General features: G+C 40.0%; 1 protein-coding gene across 1 annotated transcript in view; it reads left to right on the top strand.

Annotated features, from left to right (window-relative positions):
• NIBAN3 (niban apoptosis regulator 3) overlaps positions 1–26334 on the top strand; it is an 828390-nt gene that overhangs the window by 705821 nt on the left and 96235 nt on the right. Inside the window, exon 11 of the mRNA XM_044084452.1 lies at positions 2520–2636. Coding sequence (XP_043940387.1) covers positions 2520–2636 — 117 coding nt within the window. The remainder of the gene's footprint in view (positions 1–2519; positions 2637–26334) is intronic.

The raw sequence follows: 26334 nt of genomic DNA on the forward strand, positions 1-26334 counted from the left end.
GCACAGTATCTTTCAAGTTAGGAGTGGTTGTTATTCCAAATTCCTTTCATTGTCTGCCCTTCTTAGAGTAACCTCATCAAGACTTGTGTTTCCCATGTTTCATTCTCACACCATTGCATATCAGTTTCACTTTGTGATTTACATCCCTCCTCTGGGCCATTAATCAAGGAGCCTACCATACCACTGACACTGGTGAGGGATGTTCACTTGGGAACAAAAATAGATACACACAGTATTTCCAGATGCAGCTCTCTGCACCAAGCACAATTTCCCTTAAAAGCACACAGGGAACAAACTTCAGTCCTGGGGCTGGGTTTCCCTGTCTCTCTATAGGCCCCAAATAACCCCCCCCCCCACTGACACAGCTATAGAGTTAAGTCCTCAGCCGGGTGTTCCAAGCCAAGTCCTCCACCACCCTCTCTGTAGAATCTGTGCCCTCAGTGTCCCTGATCAAAGTATTTCATACACACACACACACACACACACACACACACACACACACACACTTTCTCTTTGGGCTTTGGTTTTCAGACACGCAAACACACACCTTGTAAAGGCTGGCACAGTTTTACTAGCTCTTCCACCTTTGTTCAGGTTATAAGGTAGATACACTGCCACCAGAACACCCACAAAGCCAAGTACTCTAAGGCTTTGTTGTAGACTGGAGGAGCAACAGTGGTGCCCAGCAGAAGGCTGGAATTTTTATTTATGTGATAGTATTTTATACTGTGATCATGCATTATGCCCATGTACACATAAATTTATACAAAGCTGAAAAAGTTGTGCAAACCAGGAGAAAACGAATACTTGATCATCGCTGTTCCTACAATATATCCATGATGCTACATTAATCTCATTGGGTTCCAACCAACAAAAAATAGTTTCAAAATGAAAGGTGTGTTTGAGTCTAAACAGTAAATCAGGGAGCAGCACAAACACAATTGACATACCTTAAACGCCATCATGATTTGAAATGTTTTGCAATGAATAATTTTCATCTACTACACTAAAATGTTTTATGTTCTTGAAAATGCTATGATGTGTTAAAGTTCAACAAATTAATATTCTATGTTAAAAGAAAAACAGAACTGGAAATTGTCTGAACTCTTATTTATAGATTAGTACTAGGCTAACTGCCCTTGCGAGCCATTTTAAGCCTAACCAATTATCCCCTGTGAGATTCAAACCCTGTACCTTGTGTTTGTAAGGCAAACACCTTAACCATTAGGCCATCCTCTGTTAAACTACATTAGTGTTTATAATTCTGTATATATACCTTTCAAGCGTTCCTCATTATACTCAACATTCCTCATTTTGAGTCCTAAAATAATCATGTTCCTCACAGTTCCACACTGAAAGAGTCTGTCACACTTTCAATGTTAATACTTTTGTCAACTGTTCTCCATGGTAAATAATACTGAAACACATTAATTCATCAGAATAACTTATACATTTAACAAGTATAATGAAACAGATCTTAGCCATCCTGTCAGCTTACTAGTTTAAGTTGTTAGTAAGCTGTTAGTAAGTGTTCCACATTTCGCCCATTTGTTGCACGTTATCAGAGATATCATTCCACATTTTGGAGATGGGAGGTTTTGAGCTATGTACTTTATATATTACATATGTTGTTTCATTCGTTAAATGAATATGTTGAAACCCTTATTGTTCAAATCTAATTATGACGATCAATGCTCCTAAGCATTTTGAAACTATTTCATACATTTCAAATAACATATTTAAGAGGACAAAATTAAAGCATTACAAGATAAAAGAACATTTATTTACATTTTGTAACACATACAAGCAGAAATGTCAGGAGTTTCAAATGTTGATGAATGTACAGTCTGTAAAAAAACACTTCATAACGTAGCTTCTTCTTCTTTCAGCTTTTCCCGGTTAGGGGCCGCCACAGTGGATCACCTGTCCGCTCATGATTGGCAGTGTAGTTTTACAGTGTAGAGTTGCCAGCCTGGTGCCCAACCTTCCACAGAAGGCACACACACACATGCACTGACACCTAGGGTCAATTTAGAGTGTCCAATCCACCTACAGCATGCCTTTGGGATGTGGGAGGAAACCGGAGCACCCGAAGGAAACACATGCGACCACAGGGAGGACATGCAGACTCCACACAGAAGGCACCCCAGCCAAGGATTGAACTGGAGAACCTCTTGCTGTGAGGTGACAATGCTAACCACTGCACCATCATGGCTGCCCGTAGCTACTGTAAATATATTTGTTTTTGTTAATCCATTTCATATTGCTGACTGAGGAAATCACTGTGCCCCCATCTTTTCACTACTAAAAACATTATTTTAAAGTAGCCAGTTAGTGTCAGAGTATGCTTGTGATGTACTTCATAAAATGTTGTAGACCATTGAGTAAGTTCCTGCACTTTGTATCTTAAGGCATAAATATCTTCAAAAAGATGGCTTTGATGCCCTCAACCTTTAAATACAGAACTTTAGTGTTTCATTTTCGAAGTATATCATGCATTTTCCTGCTTCCCTTTTCAGATAATGGCAAACACTGTCTATACATTTCAGCAGCTGTTACAGCAGCAGCTGAATAAAACACGGAACTCTGACCTGGTCTCCCAAACGCTAGAAAATGTCAGAGGGAGAGCACTGAAGGTAAGCGGTACATTTTCCAGAGCTTTCTTTTCATTTAGTAGCTAACTCTGTTTATGATTAATGAAACAATGTGTGTAGCAATCAAAGTTAGATTACACAGTAACTGTTGCAATTAAATCACACAAAGGTCCACTGATAAGCCAAACACACGGGCCACTGATCTCCACTTTAGAATGTCTGCAGCTTTCTGAGTTAGCACAAACAGCCAGGTGATTTTTTTCCACTTTTTAAATCTTTTTTTTTAATAAGAAGTTGAGATTGACTGCTACCACCTGTTATTCATTCATTCCACTGATATATTCCTGACCAGTTTATACTGAATTATGTAGAAGGACAACACTGAAGAACTGAAGAAAGTGGAATAAAGGAGTTCTGATCTGCACATCTGCTGTGCACGTGTTTGGAAATGTAGCTTTGAAAATCAATAACATACACTGTACAGTATGTATCTAGAGGGATGCAACAAAATCAAAAGTAACTGAAGCAGTGATACATGATGCTTCAAACCTCACCTGTTGACAGCTGTGCTGTATAGATGAGTTGGACGTAGGGGCAGGTGTTTTAGAGGCTTCTTGGGAGAGTGAAGGTATGGAGTGCATATATTTATGGAGCTCTTCTTGGGTCACTGCACTGGGATTTCAGAACGTAGGCAGGTTTTGTGAGATACCTTCTTAATGGTCACACTGGAAAGTGCAGGGGCACAGTTTCTGGAGGATTTTCTTTAATGTTGCTGTCTTTTAACTAGTCTAAATCCATCCATCCTCAACCACTTTTTCCCTTTTTGCACATGGGGTCAGGGTGTCACTTTAACAGTGACAATCATCTCAAGACAAGGTTTACACCACCAGCTGGATAGCCTTGCCGCAGCAACTAGTCTGAATATTCTACCTGTATATAAGTAAACATAATTCAGAACATATTCTTTCTATTACTTTATTGTCCTTGATTCTGCTTTTTTTCAGATGTAAGGGTCATTAAACCTATTAAAACATAAGACATCTAACTATCAAAACATAATTTCCCCTACTTGCCTGTGCCACTGACAATATCTCAAAGAAGGTTTGACGTGTTTTCTTTTAAGATGCATGATGTGAAGTACTTGTTTATTACATAAAGCACTTTTGTGTGAGGGCTGAACATTTTTTGCTGTCAGAAGTCTTTCAGGTTACAAAATTTGTGCTGAAAAAAGTGAAACAGAAAAAATGATTTGTTGTGATATTTGTTCCATTTTTTCCTAATAAATGCAGAAGTAAAACCATATGCCATGGTGAGATCAAGGTGACATTATGAGACATATGTCTATGTCACATCTGTAGAGTGGCAAATGTTTTGTAAGTATTCCAACTGTCTATCTATGTTACTGAATCTCTACCAAAATATGGTACAGAACACTAAGGGTACTCATATGTGATTTTGACTTTAGGCTTGTGATAATCTCTTAATGAAATGATTTAGAGTGGATCGGATCCATGTCACTATGGAAAGAAAGAAAGAACATGATAGCCTCTGATCTAGCTGTATTACTAGACATTTAATTATCTGATACTTTCATTAATTTAGATAGTTTCTTTGGATATTCCTTTCTTCCAGCCGTAGACAATTTTCCCCAAGTCTCAAAGATCATGGCTTTTGATTTAATGCAGTTAAAAATGAAAACCCCTTACCTTCTGCTTGGAGGAAAATTGCTCCAGGTCCCTTTTGAGGAATTTTTGATTTCAACGGAGCAGAGGTCTGATGTCTTCAATTTACAGAGAACTGGTGTAGGAGCAAGGTCTGTGGGGTGCTTGTTTATAAATACAGAGAAGAGGAGAGAGGCAACCAGTCCTTGGAGTATGCCATTCATTAATAGGGAAGAAATGGAGAAGAAGACAGTGCCAACCTTGACTTTGTACCTTCTCTTGGCCAGGAAAACTAATCTGTTGCTATGAGATTCCTTTAGATACAAGTGTTGTTGCCTTTGTTCATGTTAATCAGTATGTCATCAATGACATTTCAGATGACTATCACTGTGCATCTCCCCTTCCATATCCCATGCTGGTAACTGGAGAAGAGATAGTATTGTTGGATAAAGGTGGATAAGTATATGAATGCACACATTTCTATAGGATTTTGCCTAATGAAAGAAGAATGGAAATGTACTTGATGTCAGAAGCTGAGATAAATTTAGGTATTTCAGGAAACAATGTTCATACAGTATGGAATATGTTTAACTCCAATGATTGGTTGAATATATTGTGCAAGTGTTCCTTACAAAAAAGAGAGGAACAGGGATAGAGTTTGTTGGCTCCCATGGGGGTATCATGAGGATTTTTTTCCTAAAAGTTTCCCAATTTACTTTTTTCCTTAATAACCCCAAAGTTGTTTAGCAGAATGAATTTGGGGAGGGTCACAAAGAAGGGGGTATGAAACAAAGTCTTTTTGGGGAAGATTTATTTGTGAACTCATTCAGGAAATGACAGCTTACAAGGGGTGTATTTGTGGCTGAGGTAATGTTGGACTTATTTTGGTGTCATATTGTAACTTCAACATGTTTGCTTTGGATTGGACATTAGAGCAGATTTCTGGGACCTAAGGGGCATGACCTTGTGACTTATGATAGCTGTCTTGTCTAGGTTTTGAACAATTATAACTCTGTCTTGATTCGTTATGGAGCCATGTTTTGTTTCTGAGTTTAAGTTCAGCTTTGAGTTCAAAAAGTGAGACAATTGTTGGGGCATTGTTTTGAAACAATGCATACAACAAGAAAGTATTTGTTTTCAACTCTAGAAATATATTGCCTAAGGTGCTGGCAGCACTGTTTGAATATCTAAGCTCTAGAACAAGTGGCCAGTCTATTGAGGAAAATAGGATTTAAGTTTGGAAATGTTACTTTAGGATTTTGGGTCAAAAAAGGTATTGAGAAAGGTATCAAGCTGTTCAAGTTTTTTATGAGATATGAACAGCATTTAATAGACATATTTTAAGGGGAGCTTAACTGGCTGATAGACAAGGAGATATGTGGATGGCCCAGGGTTTGGTTCATCATTGGTAAATACTGGAAGTTGGTGCAAGTTTAAGTATAACTTGAGATGAAATCCTGGCCTTTTAAGTGGGTTCTGTGCATTTTGTCATGATTGCTGGTAGTAAGTTTGATGGCAAATATATGATTGTTGTTGAGGGCCAGTTTATGGGTACTTTTTAAAGAGGGTGCTAATATTAAGGCATGGGTTGTTTGGGTAATACTGGTAGACATGGGTATGTTGTGATGACAGAAAGGAAGAGATGGTATTTTTAAGAAGGGAATGTACTTATATTCATGGAGAACGTACCCCTACAGCTATGTTAGCGAATAGTAGATAGGCTGCAAACGGCGGTGACAAATATGGATTTGTGATGAAGCACTAGTTAATAGCATTAAAGACAGAAGAGAAGGTGAAGTAAGATGTGAATGGGAGGGGAAATGAGAAGAAGGATAGTAAAGCCTGTCCTATCAGGTCAGCAGTAATGAAACAGAGTGCAGGAGGAAGAAGGACGGTGGAAATGGGAGTCGGATACATGGCAACATAAATGTAGTGAGGCAGAATGGTGTCATTAATGACAGACAAGATTGAAAGCCAACCAGCTGCATTCAGCCTTTGACGGCCTTGCACAGAATTTTATAACTGCAGTTTTTGTATTACCAGACTCAGCAGCTAAATCCTGTTGAGTTAATGTGAAGTTACGCAAATGGTTGTTAACAGGCTTATCTGAAAACCTTAAAACGTTAACCTCCAGCAGAGCTAAAAAGAGACAGCTAGGAAAGCTCAGTTAGTTGTGTACATTTCCTAGCAAAAGTAATGGAGGCAAAGATTTTCATTCCTGTAGGACTAACCAACATGTTTTGGGGCAGTTTTACTATAAGTGGTTAAATAAAATAAGTAACCCTTTGTCCTTCTTACTTAGTAAACATTAGTTTTGTTCCAGGTAGGAGAAGAGAAGAACAGAGACTCAGGGGACATCTGGTTCCTTCTCTTTGCCTGTTTTAGTCCACTAGGTATAAAAGTTTGCTGCAGTCACAAGGGGGGGGGGGCACAGAGCAACACACATTTATTAGGAAATAAATGTAAGTAAAACATAAGAAAGGGAAACCTGATTAACTTTAACAACTTTCAACCTAACCTATCTCTATCAGCAAACATAAACTTAGATTGAAGTTTTTAGTATTTCAGAAGTGACACATACTGTGTTGAGTTGATTATAATGGTTCAAGACAGAAGTAACTGTTGGCGTATGCACTCTCAGTGTTACCAAAACAGCCTCAAGTGACTAGTCTGACTGGCTTAGTTACACCAAGAAAATATATTTTCTCTAAATGAACAGTTAATAAAAGATACCCCAAAGAATTATTTATTTTATTATCTATATAACCATAAACACAACCACAAGACAACTGAAATAAAATGGAGAGATGTTTGCTACAGCGGACACCTACCTATGTTGGACATTCTTCAAAAATAAAGCTTTTGAAAACCAAAAGGAAGACTTTAGTGGCTTTATTTAACTTTTGAAACAGAAAAATATGAGATGCTAGATCGAGGACTAGGTTTATTGTCTTAAACTGACTTGAAAGCTTGTCCAGCTAGATTGAGTTTGTCAGCTGGAATTCAATCTTTGTATGGTTATATTTTATATCTGTATAACCATCCAATTTATGTTCAGTTTTGTAAGACATTCTTCATCTAAATTAACCAGTCATAGATTTTAGTTTTACATGCCAAGATGCATTTTGCAGCATCAGTCACAAGAAGGCACATTATTTAAAAAAATTAAATGTATGTCTATATATGTGCTTATGTTTTTATTAAAGCAACCTAGTGGAAGTTTGAGACTCCATACTGAGTCCTGCAACTTCAAGAATTTAAGTACGCTTACAAGCAACAAACTTCAAAACCTGCTGCTACACACTAAACACATTTTTTGCAAAGGTCAAGCCCCCCTGCACCTTAGATGTTGGGGGATGGCATTTCTCACATTGCCACTGCCTAACTCCAAAGTCATTATACCTCAGAGAAAGAAGAATTCTCCAAGATACATTATTTCAGACTTGGTACATATTTCCACCAGTCACATTTACATTTTAAGAGTTGTGGGACTCTCAGTACTGAGTCTCACACTTGAACCTATTTATAATTTTTTAAAGGCCATAAGAAGAGGGGTTAAGGAAAGAAAGTCACAATTCTTTTTGTTATTCCATGACCTTTGTACTATCTACTTTACATGTAGTTCATTAATGTTTTTTTACTTATTATCATTAGAGATTAGAATTTTTGGAGCTTATCTCCCCGGGCCTCTACTGAAAATGGACATATATCCAGCTAGACTAGCCCGGTCAACAAATGTAAAATAAAATAAATAAAATAAAATATTGTTTCTCACTTTTTCATTCAGTTTACGAATGTTGGCAGAAGCCTTTTAAATTAACTTTTGTTGAAGGAAAACTAGAAACCTATGGTTTATCATAACCTGAAGACTGACTGATGTCACCTTTTGCAAGAGATAAAATATGTGAACTCTGAGGACAATTTTATGTAAAAAAACTTAGTGCTACACACATGGCAAGTGCTGTACAGTGACATTTCATTTGTGTCAGTGCACACAGATTGCCTTTGTACAAAGTGACAGGTATGGTGCCAGTTCCACATGTGATGCTATTTCACCAGCATACCTTTCAACTACAATGGTTTAGGCATAGAACTATAATTTTGGCCCTTTGATTTAGCATTGTTCCTCCCAGATTTACAGTGTTCCTCATTCAATCAACATGTTTATAATTGCATAGTTTATTAAATACGTACCATAAGACAATACAAAGTTTCACTACCACTAACCGTATAAGGTCTAGTACATAAGGGCAGTCTATTGTTAAAAAAACAAAGTGCTCGTCTTTCTGACCTTCTGCTATGATTTTTAATGCTTGGAGGCCGAGAGGTATGTTCGCACTCCTGCCTGCTGGCAGATCACCAGAATTACCATATTAGGCTTTAACTTACTTACAATGTTTCAGTAAAAAGCTTTTTTAAAAAAAAATGAGTATTTAAAGCTTATGCTAGATTTGTGCAGGCATCATTTAGTTGATTAAACTTAAATGCACTTTGTTCTGCTTTTGCTGAATGGATTGAGTCAAAGGAATCTATCCATCCATTTATTTATCCTTGGTCAGCCAGAGAGATTGCATGTCTGCATAGATCCAGAACATATATAATAATGGTGCTTGAGAAGACACAGTACCTGCACAGCTACCGATTTTGCATTAATGACTGAATATTACTGTATGTTACAAAGCTTGCACTTACTCCAGTATAATGCACTGTTAACTACTGTTTCTCTCTCTCTCTCTCTCCCTCTATGTATTGTTAACCACTATTTTCCCTGCTCTTTTTGTAGTTTCATCTGCACCTGTAAGTTTCCCGCCTGTTGTTAAACACTGCAAATCCAAAAGCTACTATAAAGTCATAACTGTGAGCACAGACTATTGTCTCTCCAAACTAGAAAATGACATCAGTGCAGGCAGAAATGGCCGAGCCTGACTACAACTTTATGTATAGCAAGCCAGTAATGATCACAGCTTTAATAACACTGTAAAATATATTAGTGGAACATACACAGCTGGTGTAGTCCTCTTTTAATGTCATATGCCAGCTTCCTCACACATTCTACTATGTATCTCACTTCTACATTTCTCTTCTTCCTTACACTTCCCCAGTCCTTTCTCCTACTGCTATATTACCCTGATACATCTCTACCATATACAAACATATTTCTATATATTCCTTCTACCACAGTATTACTTTCCTGTCAAATCACAAATTATAATACTTCCTGAAAGAGTCATATAAACTGCATCTGAGGCTAATCATCACCTTCTTCTTTATTCACTTCCCTGTATACTATTTCCTCAAACTAACTTCACACCCGCTAACCTTAACATTTTCCTTTCCATCTTTCACATTTCTTACTCCCATATGCCTAGCTCTGTCACCATCTACATTCCAGTATACAAACCTCCTGCTTTCTTCGCACACCCCCACCTTTCTTGTCTCAGCTATCTCTGAAAATGCAATACATACACCATCACTTCCCCTAAACCTAAATCACTTTCTGCTTCTTAACTACTTCTCCTACCCTATCCACTTTCATTATTTACATTTACAGTGCAACCATTATTTCTGCTATTAGCACTCTTACCCTTTCTCTGCTTCAACTTACTGTGCACACTGTATTGTTTGTTTGTTTTTTTCTTCCCTTCGGCCTTCCTGAGATATCTTATCTCTGTTTGTTTCTCTTGCACCTGCTTCAGTGTTATGCATATACTTGCTTAAATTTCCTCCTTTCATTTTACTTACTCAAATTACATCCTGCAACCACCATATTTACAGCAATTAATTACCTTCCCTCAGCTCTCAAACTCCTTAACACTACAGACTAGTCTGCATAGCATGTATTGCATCCATCTCATTGAGCAATTTCATATACCAGAAAATCATATTCCTTAGATTAGACTTAAAACGTAGACTCAAATGTCAGTGTCTCTCCCCCCACCATCGCATATATCTAACTCTGAAACAAGTGGGGATAGCCATCCTAACCCTGGACCAACTTTCCACTCTACAAATACTAATAAATTGCCCACAGCAAATGACCAAGCAGTGTTTGCACACTTCACAAAACACTCAGGCTTACATCTCCTCTGTGCTAACCTTTGGAATATCTATAATAAACAACTGCCAGACACTCACACTTGGGAACCTTTCTCCAGACAAAAAAATCTGGTGGGGTTGATATAATCTCTATATATTATTATATCTATATCTATCTATATATGTGTGTGTGTGTGTGTATATATATATATATATATATATATATATATATATATATATATATATATATACACACACACACACACACACACATATATATATATACTCAGTCCAGGGGAGCTAACCCCCTTCTGGAACATCAATAGAATACTTTGGAGGGACAGGTATATCTTGTAGAGGCTACCACTGCTCTAGAGCAGACTCCCCATCCACATAAAACAAAGTACTGCCATGTCCATATTCAAACGCAACTTAGATCTATGCAAGACAAACAGAACATTTACCCCAGTACTGCTCCCTGTACTACTAATGGACAAAGGCACCTCCTAAATGCTTTATCCCATGCATGGATCCCCTCACATTTATATAGTATGATCCCAGTTATTCTCATTAGGGGTAATATATAATGATCAACCATGGGATGGGTAAGGCCAATCTATAACCAAATGAGATAGGCTTTTTCAAGCACAAAACAGGGAAGTTGGTTAGGATTAAAATGGCTCGCAAGGTCAGCTAGCATAGTGCTTACCTATGAACCTATAAATATTAAAAATGGGAAAAAATGGTAGTGGATGGATGGATGGATGGGTGGATGCATGGATGAATTCTCTAGAACTTTCTCCTTTCCTTTACACCTTCCCTCAATTTAATGATACAGAAATTCTTATCTTGTTTCTGGAATGTAATAGCCATAACAACATATGTATCACAGACATGTATATACTTTCTAGCAATAACATATCTATTGCTGAAAATATATTTTCCTGGATCTCTACTAATATCTCTCAGGAAACAATTATACTAGGTGACATAAACATTGATCGATTGTCTATATCACTGGCACCTTCTCTAATGCTATACATCTACTTGCTATTCTAAGTGATACCTCCCAATCTTCACTGTCAGGTACCAGATCTATATTCATAAGCATCACCATTACAACCAAGTATGCAGTCTTCCTGCTTTCCACAAAGAAACTTTCATCAACAACCTAAATGTATATAATTGGAATGCTCTAAAAACACTCCCATTAGATGAAGCTGTCTGAATTTAACTGTGCCTTTCTAGATGTCCTTAAGGAATATGTTCTCTCAGGACAGAAAGTGTTACATCTAACCCACCAGCACGTTGGCTATCAATTAATACTAAACAACTCATGTTGCAGAGGGACAAAGCCTGGAAAGCATGGGCATAGAATAGGACCCCCAAAAAACTACCAAAAATTACATACCTTTAAAATCATAATACTGTATCAAACAGGACAAAAACGTGCTATGCTATAGTTCAATATGCTCAAAAAAACATGCTTTTTCTGGACCTCAAAAAAAAAAAAAACTTTTGCCCCCTGGCAGAGTGCTAATCAACCAACCCCACTGATATCAAACCATAATTGCCAGTCAGTTTAACTCTCATAGTAACAGTAACTTCTTTAGTCAATGCCATTACCTACACCCCCATGTTTCTCCACAACATGCATCTTAAAACGTTCTCCTTCCAATCATTTGCAGCTTCTGCTATCAAGAAGCTAAGCCTGAACTTAATAAAATACCTTAGTAGCTCCAAATGAACTATCATCAGAGTTTATCAGACTTGCTGATGACAGTGTCCTACTCAATTTCTGTTCTCATTATCCGAGCAGTCGAATAAAACTTTGTCTTGGCTCTCTGGAAACAGTCCTTCATGCTTTCCCTAAATAGAGGTGAAAATGCACTGATTTCTCAAATTACACACCTATTGCCATTCTTTCTCTACTATCTAAAAATTTGGAGAAATGTGTTCAGTTACAATTTAACTTCTCTGACATTAATCTTCTCCCACTAACTCAGCATGATTTTCACCCCAATCCCAGTACTACCACTACTATCCTTAGGTTTACTAATGCTGTGAACCTCTCTCACTAACTCAGCATGATTTTCACCCCAATCCCAGTACTACCACTACTATCCTTAGGTTTACTAATGCTGTGAACCTCTCTCACTAACTCAGCATGATTTTCACCCCAATCCCAGTACTACCACTACTGTCCTTAGGTTTACTAATGCTGTGAACCTCTCTCACTAACTCAGCATGACTTTCACCCCAATACCAGAACTACCACTGCTGTCCTTAGGTTTACTAATGCTGTGAACCTCTCTCACAAGCTCAGCATGATTTTCACCCCAGTCCCAGAACTACCACTACTATCCTTAGGTTTACTAATGCTGTGAACCTCTCTCACAAGCTCAGCATGATTTTTACCCCAGTCCCAGTACTACCACTGCTGTTCTTAAGTTTACTAATACTGTGAACCTCAACAGAGATGCAGTTTTCTTAGCTTCCTCTCTATATCTTATCTTTCCAGGGCATTCAGTGCTGTCTTCCATCAAAAGCTATTATATAAGCTCTCCTCCCTGTGACTTGCAAAATCATTACTTTTATGGTTTCATAGTTATCTTTCTAATAGGCCACAAGCTGTAAAATAGCAAAATGATGCATCATCTTTCCTATCAGTATCTGTAGGTATCCCCCAAGGATCTATTCTTGGCTCCTTCTTATTTAATGTTTTCTTAGACAATGGGCAAACTGTACATCAATACCCTGATTGGAGAACGCGCGTTCTCTAGCAGGATATTAATGTACAAGTAATGCCCATTTAAAAACAAGTCAGCTGTCACGGTAAAGTATTAAGCCGCAGTGGAGCTCGGACTGAGGAAGCGGAACAGCTGCCATTATTTTACGCTTGCTAAACAGAGATTTTGCTGTTTAGCGAGTGTAAACTATAAAAAAAGAAGACAAAAAGGTACGTGTGTCTGTGTGTATTTATGTCTGTGTGTGAGTGTATGCGTGCATGTCAGTGAGAGTGAGCAAGAAGTTATTTTACACTCGCTAAACAGCGCTTTTGCTATTTAGCGAGTGTAAAATAAAGAGAAAAAAAGAAAATGCAGTGTGTGTGTGAGAGTGTATGCATCTACAAAAGTAAGAGAGAGAGAGAGAGAGAGAGAGTGATTTTGTGTGTGTGTGTGTGTGTGTGTGTGTGTGTGTGTGTGTGTGTGTGTGTGTGTGTGTGTGTGTTAGAGAAGGAAAGAGAGAGACAGAGAGATGGATGGAGAGAGTGAGAGAGAAAGCGAGAGTGATGTGTGAGTGAATACATGTATGTAAGCAGAGGAGACTCTGTGTGTGTATGTATGTGTATGAAAGCAGAAGAGACTGTGTATGTGTGTATGGGAGAGAGAATGGGCTGTATGTAAAACTGTTGTGTTTCACTTGCTTATTTTTTTAAGCACTATATTATTTTTTTATATATATTTGATGTAAAATGCTTCCTCCAACACCATTAACATATACTACAGCAAGTTTGAAACAGTAGGCAGAGGAACTATTTTACATTAAAAATATAAAAAAAATAATATAGTACTTAAAAAAATAAATAAGCAAGTAAAACAACAATTTTACAGCTAAACCATTGTCTAAGTGCAATAATGCCCTCCAGGGTGTGTATTAATGTGTAATTAATGCCCTTCCAAGGATGTAGAGGCCCTCTGCCACCTCATAACACCCCTGGGCGGGCATTAATTACACATTAACACACACCCTGGAGGGCATTATTGCTTGCATAAAGGAACTTCACAAATCATTCATATAGGTCACTACAGTCCAGTATGCAGATGACTCTATCTTCATCTGCCCTGTCCAGGACCTGGCTAAACTTCAGCAAATCACCCAAGAGTCTTTCTCATCCATTGAAAATTTGCTAGATAACTTTCAACTAGTTCTAAAAAATAAAATAAGTAAATTAATACTACTTCCTATTAAGCATTTCACAGAAGACTAACATTTTGTCAGCCAATAACATAAAAACTGAACTGATAACACATACAAAGCTACTAGGAGCATACCTGTCAACTGTCCAGATTTTTGCCTCATATTTTGGTCTGCTTTTCATAAAAATTGTGGTGTTTTTGGCAAGTCACTGAGGACTGAAGTTCCTAAATATTGACAGGTTTGAGTTTTAGACTTTATATCCTTCAGAAAATGCATATTAATGTAAATCCTGTTATTCCAGCTACTTTCTCAGTTTGTAACAACAATATTTAAAATCTGTCCCTGTTTTCAGACCTTTGTCCCCCCCATTATTTTAGACTTTGCCCAGATTTTTTGGGACAAGACGTTAAGAATTATGACTAGTTTTAACCACAGATGACCAAAAGAAATTTGACCGACATATACAACAAGTGATTAAAAATACCAAAAGCTCAGTTAACTGTTTATGGTCGAACCTGATCTCACCATATCCAAAGGGAAAAAAAAATCATTGTCTCTACCTGTATACTTCACTCTCTTCTATATGCCTCACCTATACATACTAAGCTGCAAATTACTCAGAAATATAGACTAGAACAATGTTATAACAAAGTGGCTGGACTTGCAGCAAATCTTCCCTATAGGTCTTGCCACTGCTTGGGTCTTAAACAGCTAAACTGCACTGAACTGTCGCATTATCTAACATACACTCAGCTAGCCGCAACTCACAAACTTATCTATAAACTTGATGACTGTCCTTCCGTACATAATATTATCCAGCATTACTGTCTTAATAGAATTTTATGTTTTGGGGATAAACTTATGTCTCACAACACAGTCTTACAACACTGCTGGTGATTCATTGCATTCTAAAGACATTTCCAAAATCTGTAACTCCATTCCTTTATATCTGAAACATATAGGTAACCTAAAGTCACTCACACCCTCACTAAAACAGTACCTGATAGGCTCATGCCTGTACTCGTGTTCAATTCCAGGATAACCTTTTATATTCATAACTTTATGCTCGTGTTATTGTCACATACTGCTTTTTACATGTTCTTTCCTATCTTTTCCTACTTTCACACCCACTTCTCTTTTCATATTCAGTTTACATTTATTTTCTCAGTTCTCTACAATGACTTTTCTCCCTTTTCTGTCTCACTTATATACACTCCTGACACACTTAAATACATTCTATCCACTCCACATTTTCTGTGTTGTACTTTTCATTCTTTAATCTCAGACTTTTATTCCCTCTTTAACTCTCCTTCATCCTTTTATCCTGTTTCTATTTCTTAATATTTGTAAAAAGTAAGATTACATAGAAACTAACGTACCTTCAGTACCCTTAAAATAAAATTATTTATTTCTCAGTTAGATTTCTGCTAACGCAAATCCTATGCATGTAAACTTTGTACTCTTCTGTCTAATGTGATATTGTAGTCGTTAAACTTTTAATATATTAAATATTTAAAAATATTACTTTATTATATATCTCTTATGTTTTACTATTAAAATATTTCTGTGGACCCCCTCTGCCAAGTCTTAACTGAAAAAAAGACTTTCTAGCCAGTAAAACATTCCTGGTGAACAAATGCAAATAAATAATGCATTAACAAATTATTAGAAAGATAAACATGCAGATAGTGATAAGTATTACATTTTGACATAGAGGGTAAAGATGTTTACTTCAAACTGCTAACACATATCGGCATTAATTTTCCTACACCAGACATCAGTGTGGATGTAACAGTTCCTTATACTGGAGAAACTATGGCAACATGAAGCTTTTACTACTTTAAACTATTGATCCCTCCAAGATTCATTTCCTGCCCATTCTTTCTGACTAGAAGACTACGGCTGCAATTTATAAATAAGAGCTGACACCTGACCAGCACTAATTTCTAAGGAGGTTGCTGCTCAAAGAATCATAGGTATGTGCAGTGGGTTGAATGACCAGGTACATCGACACCTGGTTGACACCATTTGACTGATGCAAACAGATGGTTGACAGGTGTGCGAGACTAACAATTCAGTAGTAGGGGAATATTCCCTTTCTCTGTGGATTGTACAATCTCAGAGTTAGTGTATATATTTTTTGGGGGTGCAGAGGGGAGGCTCCCCCCCACACTCACCCACACACACAAAAACACTTGCATTTGGTTTACTCCACTCCATGGTAAACCAAGGAACATGTGCCAAATGTGTCAATGTTTTTGTTTTGACATAACTTTGATATTCTGTATATCAGTATAGCTAGTCATTCGATCAGCAGCCAAACATACATACATACATATATGGCATTAAACAACATCAGCAGTCCAAGGAAAATGCAACATAAGTAAAGGGAGAGTAGCACTAACACAAGATCCAGCACTAAGCTATTGTAGGGCTGGAGCATCTTTACAGTAAGACAGTGGCTGACATACAATGAAGCATGCTAGCACAGCTAACTCGGGTTACACTCAGGCATACAGTGCAACAATGCTTAGCTGCATCCAGTGCTCATTCAGCACAAGAAGGCAGCACAGTGGTCACAAGAGAGGTGTGCACAAAGTGCCAACCCTGTTGCTCATATAAATGGAGAGGAAATGGGGCAGCTAGGAAAGTAGGAAAGAAAAGAACATCAAGCAAAAGGAAGCATGTAAGGGTAACAATAAGGTACGAAAGGTAAGGGGAAATTTTTTCAGTAGAGAAAGAGTCCCATTTGTAAAAATTGTAAAAGAAGGGAAGGTGGGGAATATATTGAGGGATGGCTACAGGTGGGATAGAAAGTGAAAGATATATGGTGTGTGAAGAAAGGAGGCACATCTAGCTGGAATTTTGTAAATAGTTATATGTGATTTGTGAATATTGAATTGATTTATACAAGATGCTTGTGCGATAAATGTATTAGAACTGTGGGTCATACAAGATGCTGGTATTGCAAATGTATTAGAACTGTATGTCATGTGTATATCAAACTGATTTGTACAGATGTTTGTGTTAAAAAGGTATTTTGTAAAGTGCTTGGGTTTGAAATGTATGCATAGTGTGCCTTACTGGAGAGAACAGAAATGCACATTCACTACTGTAACTTTTTAAATGTATATATTTTAACAGAGGAAACTGGAGGGTTAACCTCAGTCCAGAAAACTTTAAAAAAATATCTGAAATTAAATCACTTTATAGGCTAGGCCATAAAGATGCTGTTTCATAGGTTTCAATGCAGCCAAAGACACAAGTCTGTACTAGGAAGCTTTCTGTATTGTCTTTCTGGTGAACTAATTACACTCTGGAAGCATGGTGGTATGCAATTGTTTTATGACTTATATGAATAGTAAATAGCTACTAGGTGGACAACATGTGCATTTATTAGGCAGAATATAAATGTATATATTTTTATATATATTTTTATATATTTTTTATGTTTATACCCACATACACAAGTAGCTACAAAATGGGGAACATGAGTATATGTTATTATTCATTGACTTTTTATGTATTTTATTTATAGTTATCCACATGTTCTTGTCTTTACATTTTGTGCATGTGGTTTTTAAACAGAGTTTTTCTGACTTTAGCAATTAACTAAGGGCAAAACGTAACCATAGTAATGAATTGATTGCTGAGTGCTGAATTAACTTTGAGTGATAGGATTGGTTGTTTTAATAATAAATTAAAGTATTTAAGTGATTTTGCTGTTTGAATGAACTGTCTGATGAAGCAATGGTTACCATTGCAAAAGCGCTCACCATTTTGTATTAAAAAAGAAGATTTTACTTTGTCGTTGTTCAGCTTTTTTATTCCAGCTACCTTCCTACTGGGCACCTGTGTTTCAACATTTTCAACTTCTGGGCTGGTTTGGATTTATTTATTATTAAATATATTTAAACATTCCATTGTGGTTGATCTTTGTAGAGATATTTAAGTTCTGAGAGTACATGCATATTTATTTGGTGACACTGTGTGGGCCACTCATAATAGCCTTGCTCTTGATCAAACTACCATTTGTATTAATATTAATTTCACTCAGTATATTGAGTACCCTTGGAAAAGCCTTAAGATAGTTACCAAGGGGTTCTGGTGGCAGTGGTAACTACATTATAGTCTGGGCAAATGGGGGTATAGCTAGTAAACCTGTGCCAGCCTTTTCCTTGTCTGTGTGTGTATGTGCAAATCAAATCTCAAAGAGTGTATGTGTCAGCTAATTGGGCAGGGACACGAAACACTGGTTGGAAAGAAAGAGTGTTGGAGGACTTGGCTTGAAATCCTGGCTAAGGACTCAACTCTACAGCTGTGCCAGTGGGCTGTCTTATTGGGGATCTGGAGAAAGAGTGAGAAACCATCCCCAGACTGACTGTGGTCTCTGTGTGCTCTTAAGGAGAACTGCACTTGATGCACAGAGCTGCATCTTGAAATACGGTGTGTGTACCTTTTATCCTCCCACTAAATGTCTCCCACAAGTGCCAGCGGTGAGGATTAAGGCTCCTTTATTACTGGTCCAGTGGTGGGTCATCACACAGTGGATAATTACAAACATAGAATTCAGACTCTGACAAAAGGGGTGGCATACACACAAAAGATGGGGGGGACATTGGATGGACACAGACATACAGAGGGTGGACAGTGGTGGACAAGTGGTGATAGAGAGTGCTGGACAATGAACAAAGAATGCAGAAAGACATGTATGAAAGGGGAAATACCAGCAAAGGGTTACATTGGGGTCCTGGCATGATTGGTTGCCAGTCTTGCCCAGAGGGCAACAAATCCTGTCATCACTCACCTGGGAGGCCTATGTTATGAGCCAGTTGCCCTCTTAGTGGCCAGATGGGCAGGGCCTGCCAGTCACTCAATTCCACAAGTCACTCCAGAAAGCATTCCATGTTACCAAGACAGGCATCAAGTTCCTGGCACACCTCAGCAGCCATCAGCCGCTGCTGATGCTGGGAAACCAGGGCATACCCCTTCAGTTAACTGTCAGAACAGAAGCCTTTGCCCCCTCCCTGACAGGTGACCATGGAGGATATCAGCAGCTCCTCCAAGTCACTTCCAGCAAGAAACCATTACCCCCCATTGAGAGGCAGAGCTGGTAGTGGCTGTTGACCCAGCACCAGAGGCATTGTGTGGTACTGCCTAAGATGACTACAGCCTTACCTTCTCCTCTTCTGCAACTGGACCTACAGAAGGGTGACAGAATGGAAAAAGAAATGATTACACATATACGCTACAAACACAGTTCTAATTCTGTAGTGGACTGTTGTAGACATCATACAGACCCCACTGTCAGGAGAGGCAGTCCTGCCTTGAGTGACATCAAATCACATTCACTTCTGGCTCCTCTGCTGTTAGAAAACTAAGTATGCATTCCTAAGTATACGTATACATCAGTTAAGATAGCAGGAGGCAGTAACATAAAAAATGCTTACATTATATTTCATATTCTTTTTCCTGAACTTCTGCCTCTCACTGACAAAGTAGGCCAGGGTGGCACCAACTCAGATCACTGTACCGATGCCAGTATCCTCACCAGAATGCATGATGCCAATGGCGTCACTCACAATTCCAGCAAGCTCTTGTCAGACATGTGCATTCTTCAATGGGTAATCATACAGACCCAAAAGGGACACCCTACAACTCCTGAGCTGGAAGAACAAGAAAATCCTGCACTCCCTGGCATACCATGCTAGAGCCCTGCATTCCAGTGTGCATGAAGTAGTCCTGGCCGCTGACTCAGGTCCATTCAAAAAGTAAAATAGTAACCCCTTGCACACAGATGTATGTTTGTGGAGAATGTTGGTTAAAGCAGCACTGCACTGCATCACTACTGTATGTGACTACAGTTGCATCATGACACTATGAATGACAGTAGCTCTGCATGGCTGCATTATGGGTATACACATGTCATATGTTTGAACATGCTTGTCACTTTCTTTTGTCACCATGATCTGCACGGCTAGCACCAATATGTGTGGTTTGCACAATGCAATATGGCAGTAGTTCACCGGCAGTGGCACTAACTAGCTTCATTACCATAGCTGCTATGCTAGCTGGCCCTTGTTAGCAATATATAAAGCATCTGCATCATTTTGCACAATACCACTTATTACTGGACAATTGTGGATTACAGGAATTTCAGTATGGATTGTATACACTTGAAGCCTCACAACATTAAGAAAGGTATCCAATCTGGTACAGTAACTCACTAAAAACAACAATGGGGTGGATGTCAGTAACAGTGAGGCACATGCTGTAGTATATGTGTAACTAGGAACCCATGACACTGAGACAGTACTGCACCATCTGCCTCTGGCCATATCTAGGGGTACAACTGTGTAAAACCTAAGCCCTGTGGAGGACATTCCACAAGGGGAATTGGGTTCTAGGGCCATATGTTGAGGCACAGTTAAAGTATGTAGCTTGGGTTCAGACTGGTAACCAATCATACCAGGACCCTACGCTCACCCCATCCCAGTATTCTCCCTCCCTTACATGCATTCTTTGTTCATTGTCCAGTACTCTCTATCACCACTTGTCCACCATGCATAGCACTGACTACAGCAGATAACCAGGTAAACCAAGGGAGGGGGCTATGGGCAAGACAACAGTACATAAATGGTGGAAAAATGTGCAAAGCAGAGATTGCAGCTGATAAACAGGTGCATAATGGACATGAGACATTGGCCATAGGCATGGGCATCCCAGAGCATGCTCCACACACACACACACACACACACACACACACACACACACACACACACACACACACACACACACACACACACACACACACACACACACACACACACACACACACACACACACACACACACACACACACACACACACACACACACACACACACCTTCCCCCATGGGTGTACATCTTCTAGCATGGCCAGCCAGAGAAGGCAAGCTCTGAAAAAGTTTACTAGCCTGGAGAATTAATAGTACTGCAGTCCTTACACACACTTCATGTTCCTCTTGGGCAAAACTGCTGCAGAAAAGCATTATGAGGATCAGCTATAGAAGGGACTGGTACAGTATGTGAATGATGTTGGTGGCCATAATAGATCTCTACAACAGGTTTCATGAAGGGTTCCTGATATGATACTCTTTGCAAAAGAAAAGGCATGGGATGTTGCAATGGACAGATCCAACACCGATATGGACCATCAATACTGAAGAGGCTCACTGAGGTTGAGAAGTTTGTTGTCTCACTTTCCAGCTAGGCCAATGGTCATTCATACCTGGGCATGATTTGGCTGTGGGAAACCAGCTGGCAGAAACCCCTGGTGTGTCAGTTTTGAAAGCATTAAGTACAGCACACTCCAATGCATGTTTGAAGGGCAGGGCTGACCAAGACTCACCTGAACATCTGTCTTTCCAAGAGCAAAAGACATGTCACTGCAACATCCTGCATGACAAGTAATACCTGCCAACGTATATTATAGCTGTATTTTAATGTGCAGTAGTACGCATGCCACAGTGGGTTATGCGTGTGTTGGCAGATAAAGGTGACAGATGTGCAGGTCAGTGATCCAAACACAGGTAGCTGCTAAACACAGCACTAAGAAAATGGTGAGTGTGCTTCATGGCTTGTGGGATTACGCATACCCATTCCACATTAACATGGAGTATAACAGCAGGAAGCATACGATGCTGCTCATGTCACCGGTGGCAGCTGTTGCCTTTACAGGTGCCTCTGTGTGACAAATTGCAAGCACAAACTGATCTGCCTCCATCAGATACTGGGAGCTTGGACACAGGGTGTCCCAAGTTAGATTATATAGACCATTGCTGAGACAGATTACTGTTGTCTGTGGGCACACAGCCTACCATGCTCCCAGTTGTGGGCATCAGCCCTACATGGACAGACTCAAAAAACTCCAGCTTTTCTCTCTCTCATATTGTCTGTTAAGAGTCAATCTCTGCTTGACTTACAAAGCCATGTCTGACCCAGTCCTGTTAGAAATGTTACACCTAAAGAAATCCCAATCCCTCCATACCACACGCTCCAGGGACCTCAACCTTATTACCACAATCAACAGAACATGCTGGAGGGACAAGTTCATAACACAGAGACTGCTCATGGTCTGGAAAAGACTTTCCATACATGTCAAGCAGAGCACCTCACTGGCCCTTTTCAAGAGAAATCTTGATGAGTGGATGGGAAATAGAAAGTTCACCCCGGGGATCACTCCAGTGGCTCTACTTGATAGAGGCACAGGGAACTAATGCTGGAATGATTCCAGGGCACTTCTATGGGCTAGGCTTGTAAAGGCTCCAGGGCCGTTGGCCTAGTACACACCTATGAACCTATGAGCAATGTTTTGCCCCTGGTTCCTAGGTTCATAGGTTCATACTAGGCTATCTGCCCTAGGGCATTTATAAGCCTAGCCAGAATGTGTTTGGCTTTCGCCACCCATTTTAAATTAATTTTGCTATGCCCTTTTTTGAGGTTAGTATACTGTGCCTCTGCAGAAGTGATACCCGGGGTAAACCTACAATCTCCCATCCACTCATCAAGATTCCTCTTGAAGAGAGTCAATGAGGGACTCTGCCTAACCTGGACTGGGATTTTATTCCAAAGTGAAGGGAGCCTCTGGGTTCTAAATCTGTCCCTCCAGCATGTCCTATTTATTTCAGTGCTGAGGTTCAAGTCTCTCGAGCGTGTAGCTTGATGGGATTTGGATTTTCTGAGGTGCACCATGTCCATTAATTCCGGGTTGGACATGGCTTTATACGTCAGGCATAGATTGCCTCTGAACAGGCGGTATGCCACTGAGTAGAGCTGGAGTTTCTTTAACCAGGCAGCATATGGCATCTGTTTGAGCCCTTTGATCCTCTTGGTGAGGTACTTTTGGGGTCTTTCCAGTTGCTGCAGGTGTCTGGTAAGGTACATCCCAAAAGGGGCATTGTACTCTATTATGGGCCTGATGAAGGATGAGTAAAGAGGCACGATGACCTCCCCCTGATCTAGATGTGAATCCCTTCATGATTAGGTGGGCTATATAAAATGTTTTTCTAACCACTTTGGCCACATGGTTGTCAAATGAGAGATTGCTATCAACTTGGGTCCCCAGGTCCCTAATTACTTCTTCTGTACTTAATGGATTACCACCTATGTGGTAATTTGTGGGCACTTTGTTTTTGCCAAAGGGGATGACTATACACTTTTGGCATTTAGCTTGAGGCCATGGCTCTGGCACCAGTTGTCTGTTTCTATGAGGTCCTTTTGGAGGATGCTTGTGTCAGCTGGAGAGTCAATTATGGTGCCCAGTTTGCAGTCATCTGCGAACTTGGTCAGCCACAGTCCTTCTGTGTTGGCCTGTACCTCCGAGAAATATATACCGAACAAGAGAGGTCCCAGGACTGAGCCTTGTGGGATGCCACTTGTAACTGGTTTGGAGTCTGACATGGCTCCAGCAATTCTAACCATGTGGGTTCTGTCCTTGAGCCAGTTTGCAACCCATCTAGTGACATAGGGGTTTATATTTAAGCTGGTGAGCATATCTATAATGCCCGAGTGGGGTATTGTATCGAAGGCTTTTGCGAGGTCCAGGTAGGCTGTGTGGACCACCTTCCCCTCGTCAATGGCCTTGGTGACTGTTTCAAAGAAATCAACCAGGTTTAAGAGGCAGGATCTGCCCTTAACAAAGCTGAACTGGGTAGGATCCAGTGTCTGTAGGTCCCCAATATCTTTATTTATGAGGTCCATGATGATCCTTTCCATAGCTTTGCAGACCAAGCTAGTCAGGCTTATGGGGCGATAGTTTCCAGGATCCGTTGAGGCACCACCTTTGTGGAGAGGGACCACAGTTGCTGTCGCCACTCTTTGGGTACATATCCTGTAGTAAGGCTGAGATTGAACAGTAGTTTTATGTTTGGGTTTAGCTCTTCTTGGAGTTCATGTAGGACACAGCCTGGGACACCATCTGGTCCCATTGATGCTGTGTTTTTTGCTTTGGAGAGGGCGGCTCTTACCTGAGCATCTGAGATGTCAGGGGGGCAGCACTCTGCTGGGATAGATATTTGCCCTTTTGGTGGGAGGGGGGGAGAAGTTTGCGCTGAACCTGTCAGCTAGGATGTTGGCAATGTCTGTGGGTTCGGTGTATTTTTTGTCATTTTGGACTAATTCTGAGTATATCTGAGAATTACCACCCAGGTTCCTAACATACCTAAAGAAAGCCTTGTGATTATCCTTAGTGTCCTGTGCAATTTTTCTCTCGAAGCTGGCCTTAGACGATTTTATGAGTGCCCGTAGTTTTTTGCTAATACTGATCAGAGATGCCTTCCCCTTTTGGAATTTTGCTCTATCATTTAGTAGCTTCCTCCTTCTATTGTATAGTTTGTTTATGACTGGGGTCCACCAGACAGGATGTCTGCCTTTGGAGGATTGGGTCTTGGTTTTATTTGGGATCGCATGATCCATGCATTCCTGAAGGTGTTCATAGAATGCGTTTATAAAGGATTCTGCAGTCTGGGCTGTATTTTCCACAGGCCCGGGGGCTTTGAAGGATTCCACCTCGGTTTTGAGGAGTGTGAAATTTGCTTTAGAGAAGTTTTTCACTGTGGTTTTCTGGGCAGGGGGTGGGGTTGGGATGTGAATATCCAGTGAGATTAGTTTATGGTCTGATCTTACCAGTGAGGGATACACTTCTGGTCTGGAGCATAGAGTCCCCATGTTGGTGATGATCAGGTCCAGTATGTTTTCCCCTCTTGTGGGAGTGGTAACAAGTTGTTCCATAGCATTTGAGTTTATAAATTCTAGGAACCTTTGGGCTAGGGTGTTGGAGCTAGAGTAATGCTCCCAGAAGTCACCCAATATAATGGTGTTTGGAGAGACCTTCATATTTTCCAGTGTTCTCAGGAAGGCCGAGTGGGGTTCCTGGGTTAGGGAGGGTGGTCTGTAGCAGGCCATAAACTGGAAGGCAGTTTTACCCACTGTTAGTTGCACATGGATAGTCTCTGATGCTTCGTGCTGTGCCACCAACCTGGAGGTGTGGGTATCTTTGACGAATATTGATACTCCCCCTCCTTTTTGTGGGTCAGTCCAAGTTTTGGGGCCAAAAAGCATGGTATGAGGTGTAACCTGGTAGTGCTAGGGTGCTCTCAGGAGCCTTGAACCAGGTTTCTGTTACTGCACAGATATCGATGTTCTCCATGCTAAGGAGAGTTTCGAGTGCATGCATCTTGAGGTTTAGACTTCTGGCGTTGAGTAGCATTACTCTTAGTTTCTTATCCCTTGTGATACCTATGGAGGTGGGTTTGTCTTTTGAGCCTTGCCTAAAAAAGGCACTATGGGGGTAGCAAGAGCCTTTGCCAATATCCGAAAGCCCAGGGGTGACAGGTGCAAGCCGTCCCTAGAGAAGCATAGTGGCTTGTCGAGCATGTCATCCCAGGCTGACAGGCATTGGATCCCCTTTGAATGACACAAATACTTAAGCCAATTGTTGAAATTGATCATCTTGTCTTCATATTGTGACATTATTCTTGGTGAGGGTAAGATGCTACTCAAGGTCAGGGTCATACCAGCCTGGGCAACATGCTCAGAGAGCTCTTCTATGTCTCTTTTCATGTAGTCCAGGGAGGTACATCTCAGGTCATTTACAGTGGCATGGACAATGACTTAGTCATATTTGTACTTGCCTTGGAGTGACCTGAGTGCTTGTGTTATGTGGCGGATCCAAGCGCCCGACAGGCAGCTCACCGTGACCTTCTCCTTGTTCAGCCTGGTGAGCGGGACATCAGTGTGCCTGACAATAGAGTCACCTATTACAAGTGTATCAGGTGTGTTGTTTAGCCTTAAGGGCTGTGACTGTTCGGCACACTGGCTTTGTGAGCTATGTGTTGCACGTGTTTTGTTTTGGGGTAGCGGTTGCTTGGGTGTCTGCTTTGGAGGTCTCTGCTGCTTAGGCAGATTTTTATTTAGAGCCTCCGAGTATGTTTTGTGTGTTTATGTGTTTGGTTTGCTGTCGTGGTAGGTCTATGTGAGACTGGAATTGTAGTGAGTGTGATTTCCTTCTCCTCCTGACAGGTTTCGCCAGTACTGAGTTGAGAGAGCTTAGCCTCCAGTTTGGCTATATGGTTGCATCTCTC

Source organism: Protopterus annectens, chromosome 9.part0 (genome assembly GCF_019279795.1).
Source record: "Protopterus annectens isolate FY-2018-M chromosome 9.part0, PAN1.0, whole genome shotgun sequence".
In the NCBI taxonomy this organism is placed as follows: domain Eukaryota; kingdom Metazoa; phylum Chordata; order Ceratodontiformes; family Protopteridae; genus Protopterus; species Protopterus annectens.